Source organism: Bos indicus, chromosome 13 (assembly GCF_029378745.1).
Source record: "Bos indicus isolate NIAB-ARS_2022 breed Sahiwal x Tharparkar chromosome 13, NIAB-ARS_B.indTharparkar_mat_pri_1.0, whole genome shotgun sequence".
NCBI lineage: Eukaryota > Metazoa > Chordata > Mammalia > Artiodactyla > Bovidae > Bos > Bos indicus.
Window position 1 is genome coordinate 10,140,488 of NC_091772.1, and position 15,659 is coordinate 10,156,146.

Sequence of the window (15,659 nt, forward strand, 5' to 3'; positions counted from 1 at the left end):
GAGAACTAGTTAAGGATAAATTCAAGTGTAAAAGCTGGGTCACCTCAATTAAGACAACTAATTATAAAATGGTCAAGATATTTCAAAAGAATGAATTGAGCAACCACCCTGAATGGGTAAGAGCTCAAGAAAGGACACAGCTGTTGTCCATTTCATTCAAATGAGATAAGCAGTGAAAGGCGACAGGTGCACACAATATCCACAGCAGAAGGGACCTCAGAGAGAGGGGAGGAGAAGACAATCCTGCAGAGACGGGGAACACAGCACACCGACTGTGGGTGAAATACAGCAAGACTACCACTGAACCCCACACTTCCCTTCCTCCTACGCCGCACTTAAAAAGGGAACACTTTGCATGTCTGGACTACTTTTCCTTGCAAAGAGCACATTTCAGATCTCTGTTTTATAAACAAACCACCACTGCAGTGAAGAGCAATAGAACACTTGTATAAAAGCAAGTCTCATATAAAGTAAAATATTACCTACAAAGGGAGACAAGAACACCCAGCTGGTTGAATATAGTTCAAAGAAGAATCTGAAAGATGCTCAGAGAAGTCATTAACATAAGAACAAATGCAAATAACATATCAGGAAAAAAAATGATACCCAGAGAAATAATCATGACTGTTTATAGAAAAAGACTAGAAAAGAGCCAAGGCAGAAGAAATGACTACGCCCAACGGTGGTAGAAATAAAAAGCATCAGAGTCCTGATTAAAGACAGGGCATTACAAAACACAAAAGGAAACCTGAGCCATTATTTCAGAGAAAGCAAATCTTGTCTTGACATTTATGGAGATAACAGAGCAGATGGTGCGGAAACAGTGGCCACCACCTGTGTTGGTTTTTAAAACACCGATGAACAACCAAATTCACGGCAAATAAAGTATCCCTTTTTCAGACAACTTTTTTCCATCAATCTTTAAAACATAAAAAAGCAAAAAAGACAAAGGTCAGAGAAAGACACACACACAAAAAAGGCAATAAATTAGAACACGGGAATTAAAAGGTCAGTTTGGAACAATTAAGAACCAGACAGCAGAATGGTGTCGCGAGCCAACTTTGAGACAGGGTTCAAATTCCGACCTCATCTACTCCTTCCTTAACTGAGTACCCTCTGGGCCTCAGTTTCCTTGTCTGCAAAGTGAGAAAATAAATACTCTTCCACCTTGCACAAGGTTGCTGAGCAGAGGAGAACAACTTAATGCAAACAATATTTAAAGTCGTCCATCTGTGTGGCCATCAAACATTCGAGACGCAGCTAACGACCCACTGGTTTAAGTTTTAAACTGTGCTCAGCTGAGCGACTGGAAAACTTTTAAATGTGTTTGGAACACAGTTTGCAATGAGCATCTACTTTTCAACTGTAAATTTCATAAAATCAAAATACAGATCAAACGCATCCAATGTAAATTTCACACCGAGTTGAGAGGTACTACAAATGCAAAGGTACTGCAAATTTAGGTCATGTTAAAGACTTATTTTAAAAATTATATTCCTCACTAATAATTTTTATATTGATTATATGTCAAGTGGTAAGTTTTTTATATAACGGGTTAAATAAGATGTACTGTTAAAATCAATTTCAGCTGTTTCTTTTTAAATGTGGCTATTAGAAAATTTAAACTCCCATACATGGCTTGCATCACATTTCTACTAAACAGTGCTGGCTTAGAACAATGCCTGGCACACAGTAAGAGTGCAGTAAATATTACCCACTATTATCCCTATTAATATTATCATTAATAATATTAAATGCAAGGCAATTTAAGAGAGTCCAAAAACAATTTAAACATGTCTCTACCTTCTGGACCTCGGAGTTGAGCAAAGGAAAACCAGACATACCATAATATTATAGCTTTATAGAAAACAAATCATCAAATATCTAGCTGTGAGAAAAGAGGACTTGCAGGGGAAAAAAAAATCCACAAAGAATGTATTCAACTCACTGAAGACCTTCAAAATTATCATTCTAAAAATCTACAGAAATTAGAATTTGTGTTACCCACCCAGTTAGACTATATTCAGATGACAACAGAAAAAAACAAATATTACATGAGGAACCCACACAGACTAAAGGCAAACATCTGTTGCTAGAGGACCGGGGGTGAGGGAGATGCTCCTGCCAGGTCCAGACCTGACCCACTGGGGCAGGGGGTCCTCTGCTCTGTGGCCCAGACCACGCTGAGAGTCACCTGGATAGAGATAAGGGACCTTTGGATCGGGGGCACTCTGATCATCAATACTGGCCAGATGTATATGTAGCCAAATTCTTACCAGGTTTGGAAGCCAGAAAAGGGGGGGGCCCGCTGAATGTACACACCCAACAAAACACGTTTCCGTATGCTCCTAGATAATAACCAAAACACTGGAGCTAACCACCCAAATGGAGCTAACCAACAGGAGAATGAATAGAGTGCAGTACAGTCGCATAATAAAGTAGAAACTACTGCTAAACAAAGCATGGATGAATCTTAAAGACAACAGCCTGCATGAAAGAAGACAGAAACAAACACAGAATATGCTGCAGGAAGCTCAGGGACAGCCAACACTCCTCTACCTAAGAGTTGTCTGAACACCTCTGGAAGATGAGGACAAGAAGTGGCTGACCAGGGAGGGACAAGAGGGAACCCCTGGGAGCAGGAAACAGTCTGCATCTTGACCTGGGTGTGGGTTAGAGGGAGACACACACACAGGTGACAGCAAATGAGCTGGATGCTTCAGACATGCGCTTTTTTATAAGTTCAACAAGGCGCACATTTCAAATGTACATACTTTGTGTATGCTGAATCTCAATTAAAAACTAAATTCAAACGCCTGTGTGAGGTTTTTTAAAAAGGTCCTGTGAACAGACCACCTTATTTAACGATAAATAATCGACTCAGTTGAAACGTCTTTTCAAATGCCATCACCCAACATCTCCAAACACTTGCACGAGTGTGCAATTTGGGGACTATAAAACTCTGCAAGAAGTGACACGGGCCACTTTCTTCTGGGAGCCTTCGCCCATATGATAAACATATCAAGATGTGCTTTCTAGGCCTGTGGGTCCCTACTCCTGTGAGGCTCCAGGCTACTGTTTAAAAAAAGAGATTTGGGGGTATCATCCCCCACAACTCTCATTCCATGACACTGGAGAGCCCAGAAAATGGTCTTTTAAAAAGGCCCCCAAGAAATTCTGAGCTGAAAACACTTCCCTATGGAAAATCAACTGGTATGAAGTACGGAATAACTGGTACTTATGTTGCTTTGGATAAGAAACTGGACTTGGCGACTGAAACAGCATCATAGCAAGTTCTGTGGTTTCATTTCAGTCCCTTAATCCTCTGGAAATGCCAGTGTAATTTTTACTTTAATAGCAAGGACAGGAAAGCCTAAATAGAATACACTGATACAGAGTAGATTCGATCTAGAAGAAAATGAGCATCTTTGTTGACGTTCATGTGGCTTGTCTTCCAAGGAGAAATCACAGCTGTTAGGAAATCACTCCTCTCATGTATGACCCTCAGACAACTTCTCGGGAAGGCTGTTCTTAGCTGGTAAAGCCAATGTTATTAATATAAAGTATTATAAAAGATAGTACAAATCTATAACCACCTCCCCCCTTGCAAGTATCAGAATATCCTGGTAATAAATATTCACACACAACCTAGGTCCATATTTGTTTTTCAGTATCTGCCCATGGCTAATGATCCTGTCTTACAGATACATACTTTCTAAAACCAGCACTTCTGCTAAGAGACTTGGAACTCTAGCGCCTGGAGTTTGGAGAAACGGTCATCCTTAAATGATGCAAAGGCAAAATCAACCCAGATGCTAAGGAACAGTAATCTCCTAAAACCTGCCGTTGTGCTCCAGATGGAGGGCAGTGCCAACTCGCTGCTCATAGCAACGGTTGCTAGGCAGGCTGGGCTGGGAAACATCAAGTTAAAGGGGTTGACGGGAAATGAAGCCAAATTTAAAACCACATGCAAAAAGCCAAAGAAGAGAACAGGCGCTCATTTAGAGCTCTTTTTAAAATCACATAATCAGTCTAGAAAAGGAAGGGAAATATGCTTAAACACATGGAATCCACTGTGTGCCACCCTTCAATTCTAATACCAGAGAAGGCTGACTTCTCCTGCGTGGAATGTTCCCACGAGGGTATAGATACCCAGGGGCCTTTCACAGTCTCCCGGCCAGACACGGGACTTCTGAGTCAGAAAGGAAGTGGCTGAAAATATTTTCTCTGAAGTTCAGACGGTTCAAATCCCTGAGTCAGGAAGATGCCCTGGAGAAGGGGATGGCTACTCACTCCAATATTCTTGCCTAGAGAATTCCATAGACAGAGGAGCATGGCAGGCTACAGTCCACTGGGTCACAGAGAATCAAACATGACTGAGCGATTGACACTTTCACTTTTCAAGAAATAAAAGAATACTTCACTACACTACATCTTCTATTTGCCCTGAATATATTTCACAATGTATATTTCACAGTATAAGTGACCAGGTTCTGGGTCTCCAGTGGAAAACATGGATGGTATCACCAGGATCCACCTGTACCCCCTGCTCCAACAGTGCCCAGCAGCTACCGTAATCTCACCCCAGCGCAAAGGTGGCCCCTGGTTCACCTCGACCAATCCGCGTAACCCATTCTCTTTATCAGAGTGACCGGCAGAGATAATCCTGGCCTAAGCCAGTCAGCACAAGGCCCCAGGGACTGGTTCACAAATACATCATTCAATCAGTGCAAACCTCAGAACTTGGCTGGAGACTCTGAACCCAGACTCTCTGAATTTAGATGGTGTGGTGGGTAAGTACAAAGCTATCGTTGCTGCTCTCACCCGGCCATTCCGAGAGCCTAAAGATGAAGTCATTACACCACAAAGGCACAACCAAGAACAGTCCAGAGAAGCAGAGCCGTTGCCCTGATCAAACCATGCCTAAACCCCACCCTACCACCTGACCACCACTCTTTTACCGTATAAGCCAGTCTGGAACTGGGTTTTCTGTTATTTGAAATTAACAAACAAACATAAAACACTATATAATAAAATGCCTTATAAGTAATGCCCCATTGTAGCTGCATAAAACTATACTTTTTAAAAAAAGTTTGCGTATATATAATTTCTGATTTTTCTGGCCAATGAGAAGACATATATTATTGTCAAGCCAGTTTTACATATGGATTTGGAAAAGATGGATTTTGAGAAAATAAAACAAGAAAAAAATGGTGAACTATATGTGAAATCTGAAAAAAAAAAAAAAACCTGATCTCACAGATTAGTGGTTTGGTGGCTGCCAGTGGTGGCTCAGACAGTCAAGAATCTGCCTCCAATGCACGAGACGGGGTTCAATCCCTGGGTTGGGAAGACGCTTGGAGGAAGACATAGCAACCCACTCCAGTATTCTTGCCTGGAGAATTTCATGGACACAGGAGCCTGGCGGGCTACAGTCCACGGGGTCGCAGAGTTGAACATGACTAAACAACTTTCACTTTCACACTTTTTTACACAGGGTGGTAATGTGAAGTGGAATAAGTGAACATGGTCAAAAGGTACAGACTTTCAGCTATAAGATTAATAAGTCCTGGGGATGCAATGAACAGTTAATAAAACCTCTTGCATGTTTGAAAGTTGCTAAGAGAGTAGATCTTAAAGGTTCTCATTATGTGAAAAAAAAAAACAAGAAATGATGCTGAAGAATGTTAACTATGTTTACTGTGGTGATCACTTCGCAAAACACACAAACACTGAACTGTTATGTTGTACACTTGAAACTAATACAATGTTAGATGTCAACAGTACCTCAATAAGAAAAATAAAGGAAGAACTGGCCAATATTACTGTAATGCTTACAATACTGACTATGCGCTGGACTCACCTCATACGACAGGTAGTATTACTGTCTGCATCTCACAGAGAGATTCTGAGACACAGAAAGGTCAAAGGGACCAAGGTTAGGGTATGCACAGACACAGGCATCAAGCCAGGCAGGAGGAGGACCACCTCCTCGCTCCTCTGCAGACTCACAACTCCGAGGACTCCTCCAAGGGGAGTTAAGTGTGTTTCTGGGTGACAGGAACAATAAACTGATTGTACCATGAAATGGTCACTGTTTAAGCTTTCCTGCCAACAAAACCAAGTTCCTACAGTTCAGCACCTCCAGAGAGCTCAGGTGCACATAAACCATTACTTCCATATGACCAAGGCAATCCTTTCCTCCCTGACTGCAGCTATAAATATGCAGTAAGAGCCCGTCAGCGTGCATGCCTCACTGCAAAACATCAGAAGGAAAATCCCCTATGTATTCAAAATAATTTATCACGTGGTTCCAACATTTAACAGGGCGCATTTGACTTATTTCTGAGCCTTCTGTTCCAAGAAACGTTATTCAAAAGTAAGAACCTACATACACTTGCAATACTTTTATTTATGAGCAGCTCCTTCAAGATGAAAACTGCCACAGAAAATAAGGTAGCACTGGCATTACTAACAGCATCAGAGCTGGTCCTGAGAACAGCTCGCTGAGCCTCTGACTCTGCCACATCCTCAATCAACCTCCAGCGCGAAGGCACCGACAGTCATCTCCTCTATTAATTATCAAACCCCGGTTTCAGAGCACAATGAACTTGATTACTTTGCCTTTTATATTAAAAAAAAAAAAACAGGTACAAAAGTAGAACTTTAGAAAGCAGAGAACACAAGAGTCTGATCGAAATTAACAACCAGAGAAGTCAACAAACTAGCAACTGCGTACCATTAATATATAAAGAGCAGTAAGCCTTGTCTAACTCAATGAAACTAAACCATGCCCATGGAGCAACCCAAGACGGGCGGGTCATGGTGGAGAGATCTGACAGAATGTGGTCCACTGGAGAAGGGAATGGCAAACCACTTCAGTATTCTTGCCTTGAGAACCCCATGAACAGTATGAAAAGGCAAAATGATAGGATACTGAAAGAGGAACTCCCCAGTTCAGTAGGTGCCCAGTATGCTACTGGAGATCAGTGGAGAAATAACTCCAGAAAGAATGAAGGGATGGAGTCAAAGACAGAGGATGAGATGGCTGGATGGCATCACTGACTCGATGGACGTGAGTCTCAGTGAACTCCAGAAGTTGGTGATGGACAGGGAGGCCTGGCGTGCTGCGATTCATGGGGTTGCAAAGAGTCGGACCCGACTGAGCGACTGAACTGAACTGAACTGAATGTCTTTTTCCTCTTGCTTCAGACTGAGAACCAGCCAGCAAGGCAGTATGTGTGAATGCACTACAAAAAGACAAGGGGCTTCGCACCAGGGGTACTGACAGTTAACTTCTGTCCAGACACAGACTCATTCACATCAGTCTGCACACTGAAGCAGGGAGACAAACAATTTCTCTCATAAAGTTGCAATCAGTACGTGTGACTGTCTAAGGTCAGAATTTTGAACCATCAAATCCCCAGATGGTTGCTAATAAGGAGGGTGACGCATCGCTGAAAGAGTTGTCTCCTCTTTCATCTGAAAGCTGAGCAAAATCAATGCCTGTAAACAGAATGCTATCCTAGAGCTACCCCCAGGTTCAGTTCTTATACCAGGAAGAGGTCAAGTTTAACTGATACAAATGGAGACACCGGCCACAGAAGATGTCACCTCTCCACTGGTTTGTCCATGGGTTATCTAGAAACCAGAACATCCAGGGCCCTGTGCAGCAGGAATTCAGAGGTCCATGACCTGGCTGGCGTCAAGCCTGCCCAGCATCAGCCCCAGGAATCCGCGCTCCCTCCATATCCATTACCCTCCCCAGCACACGTCTCCTCCGTGAAATGGAAAACCGCAGACAGCAGGAGGAAATTCTTTGATAGGTTTCTGTAATCTTCCAGAGACAAAAGTTCAGCTGATAGATTCTATCATAAAATGGAAATAAGTTGGTTTAAAGTATGCCTCTCCAAGAAATTTGAACTCAGAAAATCTAAAGCCAGTCAAGGATTCCAATTTCATATTACTCTATTTCTTATTAGTCAAAACATTCTGAAAGAACAACAACAAAAAAAATTTCTCCGTCAATGTGTGAGATACTCCTGCCTCTTCAGAGACAGAATCTTAAGACACTGGCACAAGTTAAGCTGAAATCATGTGTTAGGAACGCATCATGATGTAGATTCAAGTATGTACCATCCTCCAATTCAATTCAACATTATCGTAAGAAAAAACTCCAAATGCCTAGGGGAAAAAAAAAAAAAGACACTTTAATTCAACACATCACCCACTTTTCAAGGACAAGCCTCTGCAGGGACAGCCTCTGCATGTGAGCAGCCTGCTCCCTCCCCACACCCCATGCCAAACCAGTCAGATGGCCCGAGAGGGCCGTGAGAACACAAGCTGGTCACGCGCTAGAGAATCCAAGGACACGCCTGCAGTAAGGAGGGGACCCTGTTTGCTGAGAACTGGGAAGAATAACCCCTGCTGCGGGATTCAACAGAACATACCCTCCGGGCTGTGAGCATCCGCGCGGCAGCCGGGCCCTGGACAGACCTGCACAGACAGAGCCATGGGCCCTTCTGCCAGGCCAGCTGCCCGATGCCCGAGAGCTGCCCATGCGGCCCACGCTGGCTGCGACTTATTCCGAAGCACAGAGCTCAACGCGTTATTTGGAAGTCAGATGATAAAGTCAGATTAAAAACTACCTCTGAAAGTTCCATTTTAATCATTTAGAAGACGTTAGAACAGAGAAACGAAAATGCATCCTGAGCAAACTAAAAAGGTGCATACTGGATGGGGCTGGGGGGAGAGGGGGTGGGGGTGAGGGGTCAATAGATGGAGGGATTCCGCGTGAGTTGAAAAAATTCATCAGCAGTAAGACGTACAAAGCCAGGCCAGAAGGGCAGGATATTAAGTAGTCCCCTTATAAACCATCCCAAATACAAAGCAGCCGATGCCACGTGGAAGCCATGGAAAGAGGGGCTGACATGAATGCCCTGGGAACGCAGCGACCCCAGGCCTGGTAGAAGCCAATTCATCATGACATTAAGTTCCAAGAGCCAACAGTTACCGCAGCTAAAGACAAGTTCAGCCAGAATGAAAAACGCACTGGGGCAGCCGAAGATTCTGAGCAGCTGGCAGTGCCCAGCATCAGACAGAAATGCCAGGTGTTCACATCCCTGGGGACTTTAAGACAGGGAGCTGGTTACCCTGCTGATGGCAGAGCTGGGCAGCCGGTGGAGCTGGTGAGGCCAATCACAAGCTGACAAGGCCAGGAAACCAGCACCGCCCCAGGAGGAGGGGCAGGTCAGGAGGAGATTCTGGAAGTCAGGGCTGTATCGCCAGGCGGTACCACGCCAGGGATTCTTCAAGGAAATGGCATGAGAGAGGTCTGGTTCCTCCCTCCAACCCCTCACAGCAAAGCTCACTGGGCACAGGGCAGCCCGCTCGGTAGCTCCCCACGATACAGGCCAGAGCAGGAGAAGGGAAAACCCGGACTGAGGGCAAGAGAGTCCAGAATGGCCTCACCTTTCCTGCCCCAGCTTTTCAGGTCCAATACACACTGGGACGTGCGGACGCGTCAGCCGGACATCTTATTAACACACAGGTTCCGACTTCAGAGCCCGCGGTGAGACAGAGCGCCTGCGCTTCCAACCAGCACACGGACGATACTGATGCTGCTGGTCCAGGAACCATACACGGAGCGGCAAAACCTAACTGACCCAGGGATGAACCGGACTGTAATCAACAGGAACGCGGCCACATTCCTTCCAAGGATGAAGAACACAGTCGCCTATGAGCCTTTCAAATGGAATAAGGAAAACAGGATGGAATGCACAGGCAGGAGCTCCAGCGCAGGGCTGCTGCCTGCACAACACGCCGCATTACCTTCCCCGCTAGCTCACGGGTGTGTGCGGGTCATGGCTGTTACGAGCTGAAATGTGTCCCCCTAAAAGCTCAAATGCTGAACCCCGGAGCCCCAGTATCTCAGGATGTGGTTGTTTTCGGAGATATAGCCCTTAAACAGATAATTATGTTAAAATAGAAGCCATGGGGCTGAGCCCTAGTCCAATCTGACCAATGTCTTTACAAGAAAAGGAGATTAGGCTGCAGAGGGTGACCAGGGCCACAGGCACACAGAGAGAAGGCCACATGAGGCCCAGAGGGCAGGCAGTGTTCATAAGCCAAGGAGAGAGGGAGGCTTCAGGACAAGCCTACTCTAGTGAGACCTTGATCTTGGTCTTCTCGCCTCCAGGACTGCAAGCAAATAAATGTCTGCTGCTTAGGCCTCAAGTCTGGGATGTTCTGATAGTCCTGCTGCTGCTGCTAAGTCGCTTCAGTCATGTCTGACTCTGTGTGACCCCAGAGACGGCAGCCCACCAGGCTCCCCCGTCCCTGGGATTCTCCAGGCAAGAACACTGGAGTGGGTTGCCATTTCCTTCTCCAATGCATGAAAGTGAACAGTGAAAGTGAAGTCACTCAGTCGTGTCCAACTCTTAGCGACCCCATGGACTGCAGCCTACCAGGCTCCTCCATCCTTGGGATTTTCCAGGCAGGAGTACTGGAGTGGGGTGCCATTGCCTTCTCTGTCTGATAGTCCTAGCAAACTAATATAAAGATTTTGCTTTAGTTCCCTGATACTACTACTACCAGTAAGTTTTCACTGTACGCCTGCTCTGTGAGAAACAGTTGAGTTTCTAGGAGCTGGGACACAGAATGATAAGGACATAGTCCGAGCCCAGGTCCTGCTCCTGCTTAGAGGGAGAAACCAAGATCACCAAACTCCAATTATGATGAATGCTGTGAAAGAGACAGAACCAAAAGCCAGAGGAAGATAAAATCATTCCACCTGAAAAGTGGGAGAGAAGAGGGATCAGAAAGAGCTTCATGGTGGATTCTGATGGGCGTGGAAAGGGGAGGACCTGAGATGATGGAGCAGCACAGGCAAAGGCCGGGAGATCCCAGAACCCAACACCCAGTGCGGACAGGGACCAGCGAGGCCTCTGGCCAGGTGGGGGGAGACCAGGAACTAAAGGCAGATGCAACTATGGAACTGGGAAGGAGCTCAGTGCCTCTGGGGACCAACAAGGGGGTCTAGACTTTAATTTCTAGAAATGAAGATTAATGAAAATGAGGAAGCGAGATTAACAGGCAAAAGAATGGATATACAGTGTGAGCGGCAGAGGATGATAAAGCCCACATTACTACCCACCTAAGAAATGTCTCTTCAAGGTCAACACACTTTACACTGTCATCAGCTACTTGCATCCTAATCCCAAGCACTTTATCACCTCTCGCCTCATGACCTGGGTATAAGGAAGAGGTTGCCATCCACCCTGACTTTCAAGCTGGGGATGAGGGGACATGACCCTGTGGGTAAGTGTCACAACCCACGAGTGACTCGGGAAGAGAACTGAAGCCTGAGATGGAGCTGGAAGGTCAAAGCCCCAGGCTCGTGCAATTATCACCACGGCGTCACGTGCCCAGCTTCAAACACCCAGCATCTCATCAGAGCACCTTTCATCCCCTCTTCACCCCACTCAACACGCCTGAGACTTCACTCATCCCCAGCAAGGAAGGCCCCAGACCAGATCACAAAGAAGGGGACAAAGTCACTCTGAGCGTCTGAGTTTCTTAGCGCCTGAGAGCTCAGGAAAGAAAACGCCACAAGGCCAGCTCCTAGTGTGCCAAGAGGCACTGAAGCATCCTGTATCGCCCTTCAGTCCCCCAGACAGTTTCACTCTCAGTCTTCTCTCCAAAGGTCTCTCCTTGGATGTTCAGGATTCAGGGCTTAGAAGGGATGATACTGACAAGTCGGCAAAGTAAACAATCAGCACTATGGTGGAGATGATACTGGGAATCTACTGTCTCACTGGGCTCATCTCTAGAAACAAGCAAATGCAGTGGAAAAACAAGGTCCCAGAATTGAAGATTCGTATTTTATCAGGGGCACAGGTCGATTAAACCACTGATCTCAAAGCAAGATTACACCTTTATACCCTTGCCACAGCCCCGAGGGGGAAATACACTTCACCCCACCCCCTTGACTTTCTGTTCAGACTTGCTTCCATCACGATATGAGGAGATGCTTGAAATGTGCTTGCGAGACCAGGTGTGCCTGATTCTACATTGGCCATGACCACACACCATTCCTAGGACAACCAGCTAGTCCCAGAGAGTGAGAGACTGACCTGGAACCCACCCAAAGCCTGAATCCAAACCCAGCCAGACCAGCCACGCAGCCAACATGCACAGGCACGAGGGACAGGGCATGTTGTTTTAAGCCACTGGACTGGACTGGGTTCTCTGTAGCATGACTGGAACAAGAGCTGATGAAGGAACATTCGGGCAGCAAAAATACCAGGAAGATTCACAAACTGAACAGACACAAACTCATCGCAAAGCAATCTCTTTCCCCGTCAGTTTCCAAAGAATGTTTTCAAAAGCATCTGAGTAGCCGTTTTCTTCACCTCAGCCCTCAGGTGCTGTCTTCCAATAAGAGATGAAGACAGCTCTTAAAATACCAAACGTGAGCAGAAAGCAACTACGGGTTTAAAACACAGACACCAGTAGAGAGATCTAAAAAGGGCTTGCTGGGTCAAAAGAAGGGAAAAATCTGAAACATCATGAGCCCTTTTCATAACTTTCAACACTGAGCACATAACACCTCGCTAGTCTTCTCATCTCAAAAGTTAATAAAAGATAAAAATAGTGAGATTTATGAAAAACAGAGCTGAAATTGGAAGAGGATTTATTTAGCTTCAGGGTCCAGAATAACATTTGGATAAAAAGCATCAGAAAAGGTTCAGGGGTTCACCATGGTGACTCTCAGTGTGGACAGCTCTGCAGCGCTATTATAAAACCCCCAGCAGAGTGACAAAGAGAGACCCGGCAGCAAGGGTGGGCTGACATCTTCGCGTTCACTGCTGCACCGCCTCCTGTGCTATAAGGCACAACGCACACCAGTGGCTTTGCAAATAGCTAATGACTTGATTTCTCTTTTTCTTATGTGCAGCAGATTTTAGTCCTCTCGGGCAAATTTGCTGAGGAAAGTATATATCATGCCATGAACGGTCCAACAATCAGGCTTCTTAACACTGGGGCTGCAGCCCGACACCTCCAAACGGGTGCAACAGAGACGATGATGAATAGTTTCATCTCTGCCCGAGCTTATTCCCACCCAACTCTCAAGAAATGCAACTAAAGTCTTTGCTCAGTTTTCCTGCACGAAAACCTCTCAACAAAACAAACACTGAGAAAGTACCTTAAAATAACATGACGCTATCATCATCATCAGGAGGAAAGCAAAGAAATTCTGGATGTAGAAGTCTTACTTACTGCAGCCCTTTTCAGAGCTGGAAAGAATGTCTCTGGGACCACCACGATCCACGGCTACTGAGGACTACAGCTCAACTCTGCTCATGAGCAATAAGCGTTGTAGCCCCCAGAGCAGGCCAGGCTGCCTATATGGTACAAGGAAGCTTTCATAAGATGATGCAGACCCCACTCTCAGACCGAGTAGCTCAGTGGCTATCCCAGGCCTTCAGAAGCTCCCCCTTCAACCCTGTGCAATGGTCACCTGCTGCTCCCTCCTCACGTGAAGGCCATCCAACTCAGGGTTCTGCAAAGACACACAGCTAAACCTCATCATCCTCACCAATGTTCAAGGGAGGCCTCAGTCCTCTGGGAAAGTTTTACCTCCACAGATCTTAAAAAAAAACCAGGATTCAGTAATCATCTCTGAATCACCTTCTCTCATGTGTAAGGACAGACAGACGCTATCAAAGCGTGAAATTCCAGGCTGAACCTCAAACCTGACATGGCTGATCCTCCACAGATGACACAAGTTTCCTACCAACTCAGCAAAAAAAATGGGACCACAAAGAAACGTGTATTTTGAAGCATAAAGTATGAACCATGGAGGCTATTACTGACATCTTTTCACCATGAATCTTGCCAAAAATACAGCCCATCACTGCCTAGCCTTTAAGACACACAGGAAAAGAATAATTCCAGTAGGAAATCAGTAGTTGGGAAACTTCTGAAGTCTAGCACGCTACACACATACTCTACAGTATTGCCAAGGGAAGTTTTTTTTTTGTAATTCATGTATCTTAACTGGAGGATAACTACTTTACAGTATTGTGATGGTTTCTGCCATACATCGCCATCAACATGAACCGGCCTCAGGCGCACACGTGTCCCCTCCCTCCTGAACCCTGTTCCTACCTTCCTTTCCACCCCAAGGCTCCGGGCTGTCACTGAGCACCAGCTCTGGGTGCCTTGCATCACACATCAAACTCCCACTGGCTATCCATTTCACATTTTTTTAAACACATTGCTTTTATATTGAGTTTAACAAAAAGCAGAAAGACAAAGTGGGAGCCCTTGAATATTAAACGGAATTTAACATATGTTGAGTCAAAAATGGAAAAAACTCCACAAGTGAGAGGAAATGCCTTAAGTATGAGCACCGTCTCTAAACACACAGCTTTAATGGCTAATAGCTCCCTTTTCTGTTCCTTTAAAATCCAACCAGAGTCCCAGCCCAACAAAGCACACAAGTGCCACGTTTGACAGAGAAAGGAAGGAGTTTACCTACTGAAGCAAGCACAGTAAGATTATGACACCTTTTTACAGTCCTTACTTTCAAAATATTTTGGGTTTCGTTCCACTTATTTGTCCATTCCTTGGTCAATTCTTGAACCTAAAAGAAAAAAAAAATATAAACGTCATTGCTCTATAAAAAAATTACTGTGATTTTCTTTTGAAAGTTTTCAAACTTTTATAGATTATAGAAGAACATACTATACCTTTTTAAATTAGATAGCAATGCTGCAGAGTACCATTACCAAATATAAATCAAACTAGCTGATCTCACCCTACAACCTACATTACGGCAAAGGAAAGAACAGAAAAAAAATCTGTCAAGCTGCCTAGAGCTTTACAGCAGTCTTTTTCAAGGTGCACTTAAATAAAAGCTGCTTCCTTGGATATTAACCAAAATTACACGTTCAAAGATGCCACCATCCCATTACATGGGTTAATTTTTCCTGATTATACTTTAGGTCCTAAGAAATGGTGATTTACTTTACTTTCTAATTAGATGTGATGATTAAATCACCTTGGAAACTGCCATTATCTTTTAGGAGATAATCTGCTTTTGTAGCTAATTAATAAGGTTTATAAATATCATTTTATCTTTTTTTTTTAAAGGTAGCTCCTTAACTGACTCTTAGTAAAGGTAAAAATATCTTTTTGATAATAATCAGCTTCTTTCCAGTCTGCAGTAACTTAAGGGAGAAAATATCCCCCACTGTCAAACACAGCACAGTTGGAAATAGCTTCTCAGTTAATGAAAATACTCTGCTAGTTCCACACAACTTTTTTAATGACCTGAGTGAGTGAGTCATTAAGAAGTAAAGTGATACCTGATTGAGAGGTAGAAAAAAAGAATGGAAAATTCTGTCAAAAGGAATGTACTTCGGATTAAAAGCGAGTGACCTCCGCGGGGCTGGGGGAGTGCGGGGCACACACCCTCCCGAAGCCTCTTCCCTTCCGCCCTTCAGTGTTCCTGCCACCTCCCCACCCAGCAGCAGACGCCATCCCAGTTCACCTGACTGGTCTCCCTACCAGTAAGTTACCCTGTTCAACCAGGTCAAAGTGGAAGCACAGCATACACTGGATTACGTGCTCAATGCTAAGAGGAAGATGCT

General features: G+C 44.8%; 1 protein-coding gene across 6 annotated transcripts in view; it reads right to left on the reverse strand.

Annotated features, from left to right (window-relative positions):
- Positions 1–15,659, reverse strand: part of KIF16B (kinesin family member 16B) — a 307,508-nt gene that overhangs the window by 213,892 nt on the left and 77,957 nt on the right. For all 6 annotated transcript variants that reach the window (XM_070800719.1, XM_070800718.1, XM_070800715.1 and 3 more), the window contains exon 12: positions 14,591–14,650. In XM_070800719.1, the coding sequence (XP_070656820.1) occupies positions 14,591–14,650 (60 nt within the window). The remainder of the gene's footprint in view (positions 1–14,590; positions 14,651–15,659) is intronic.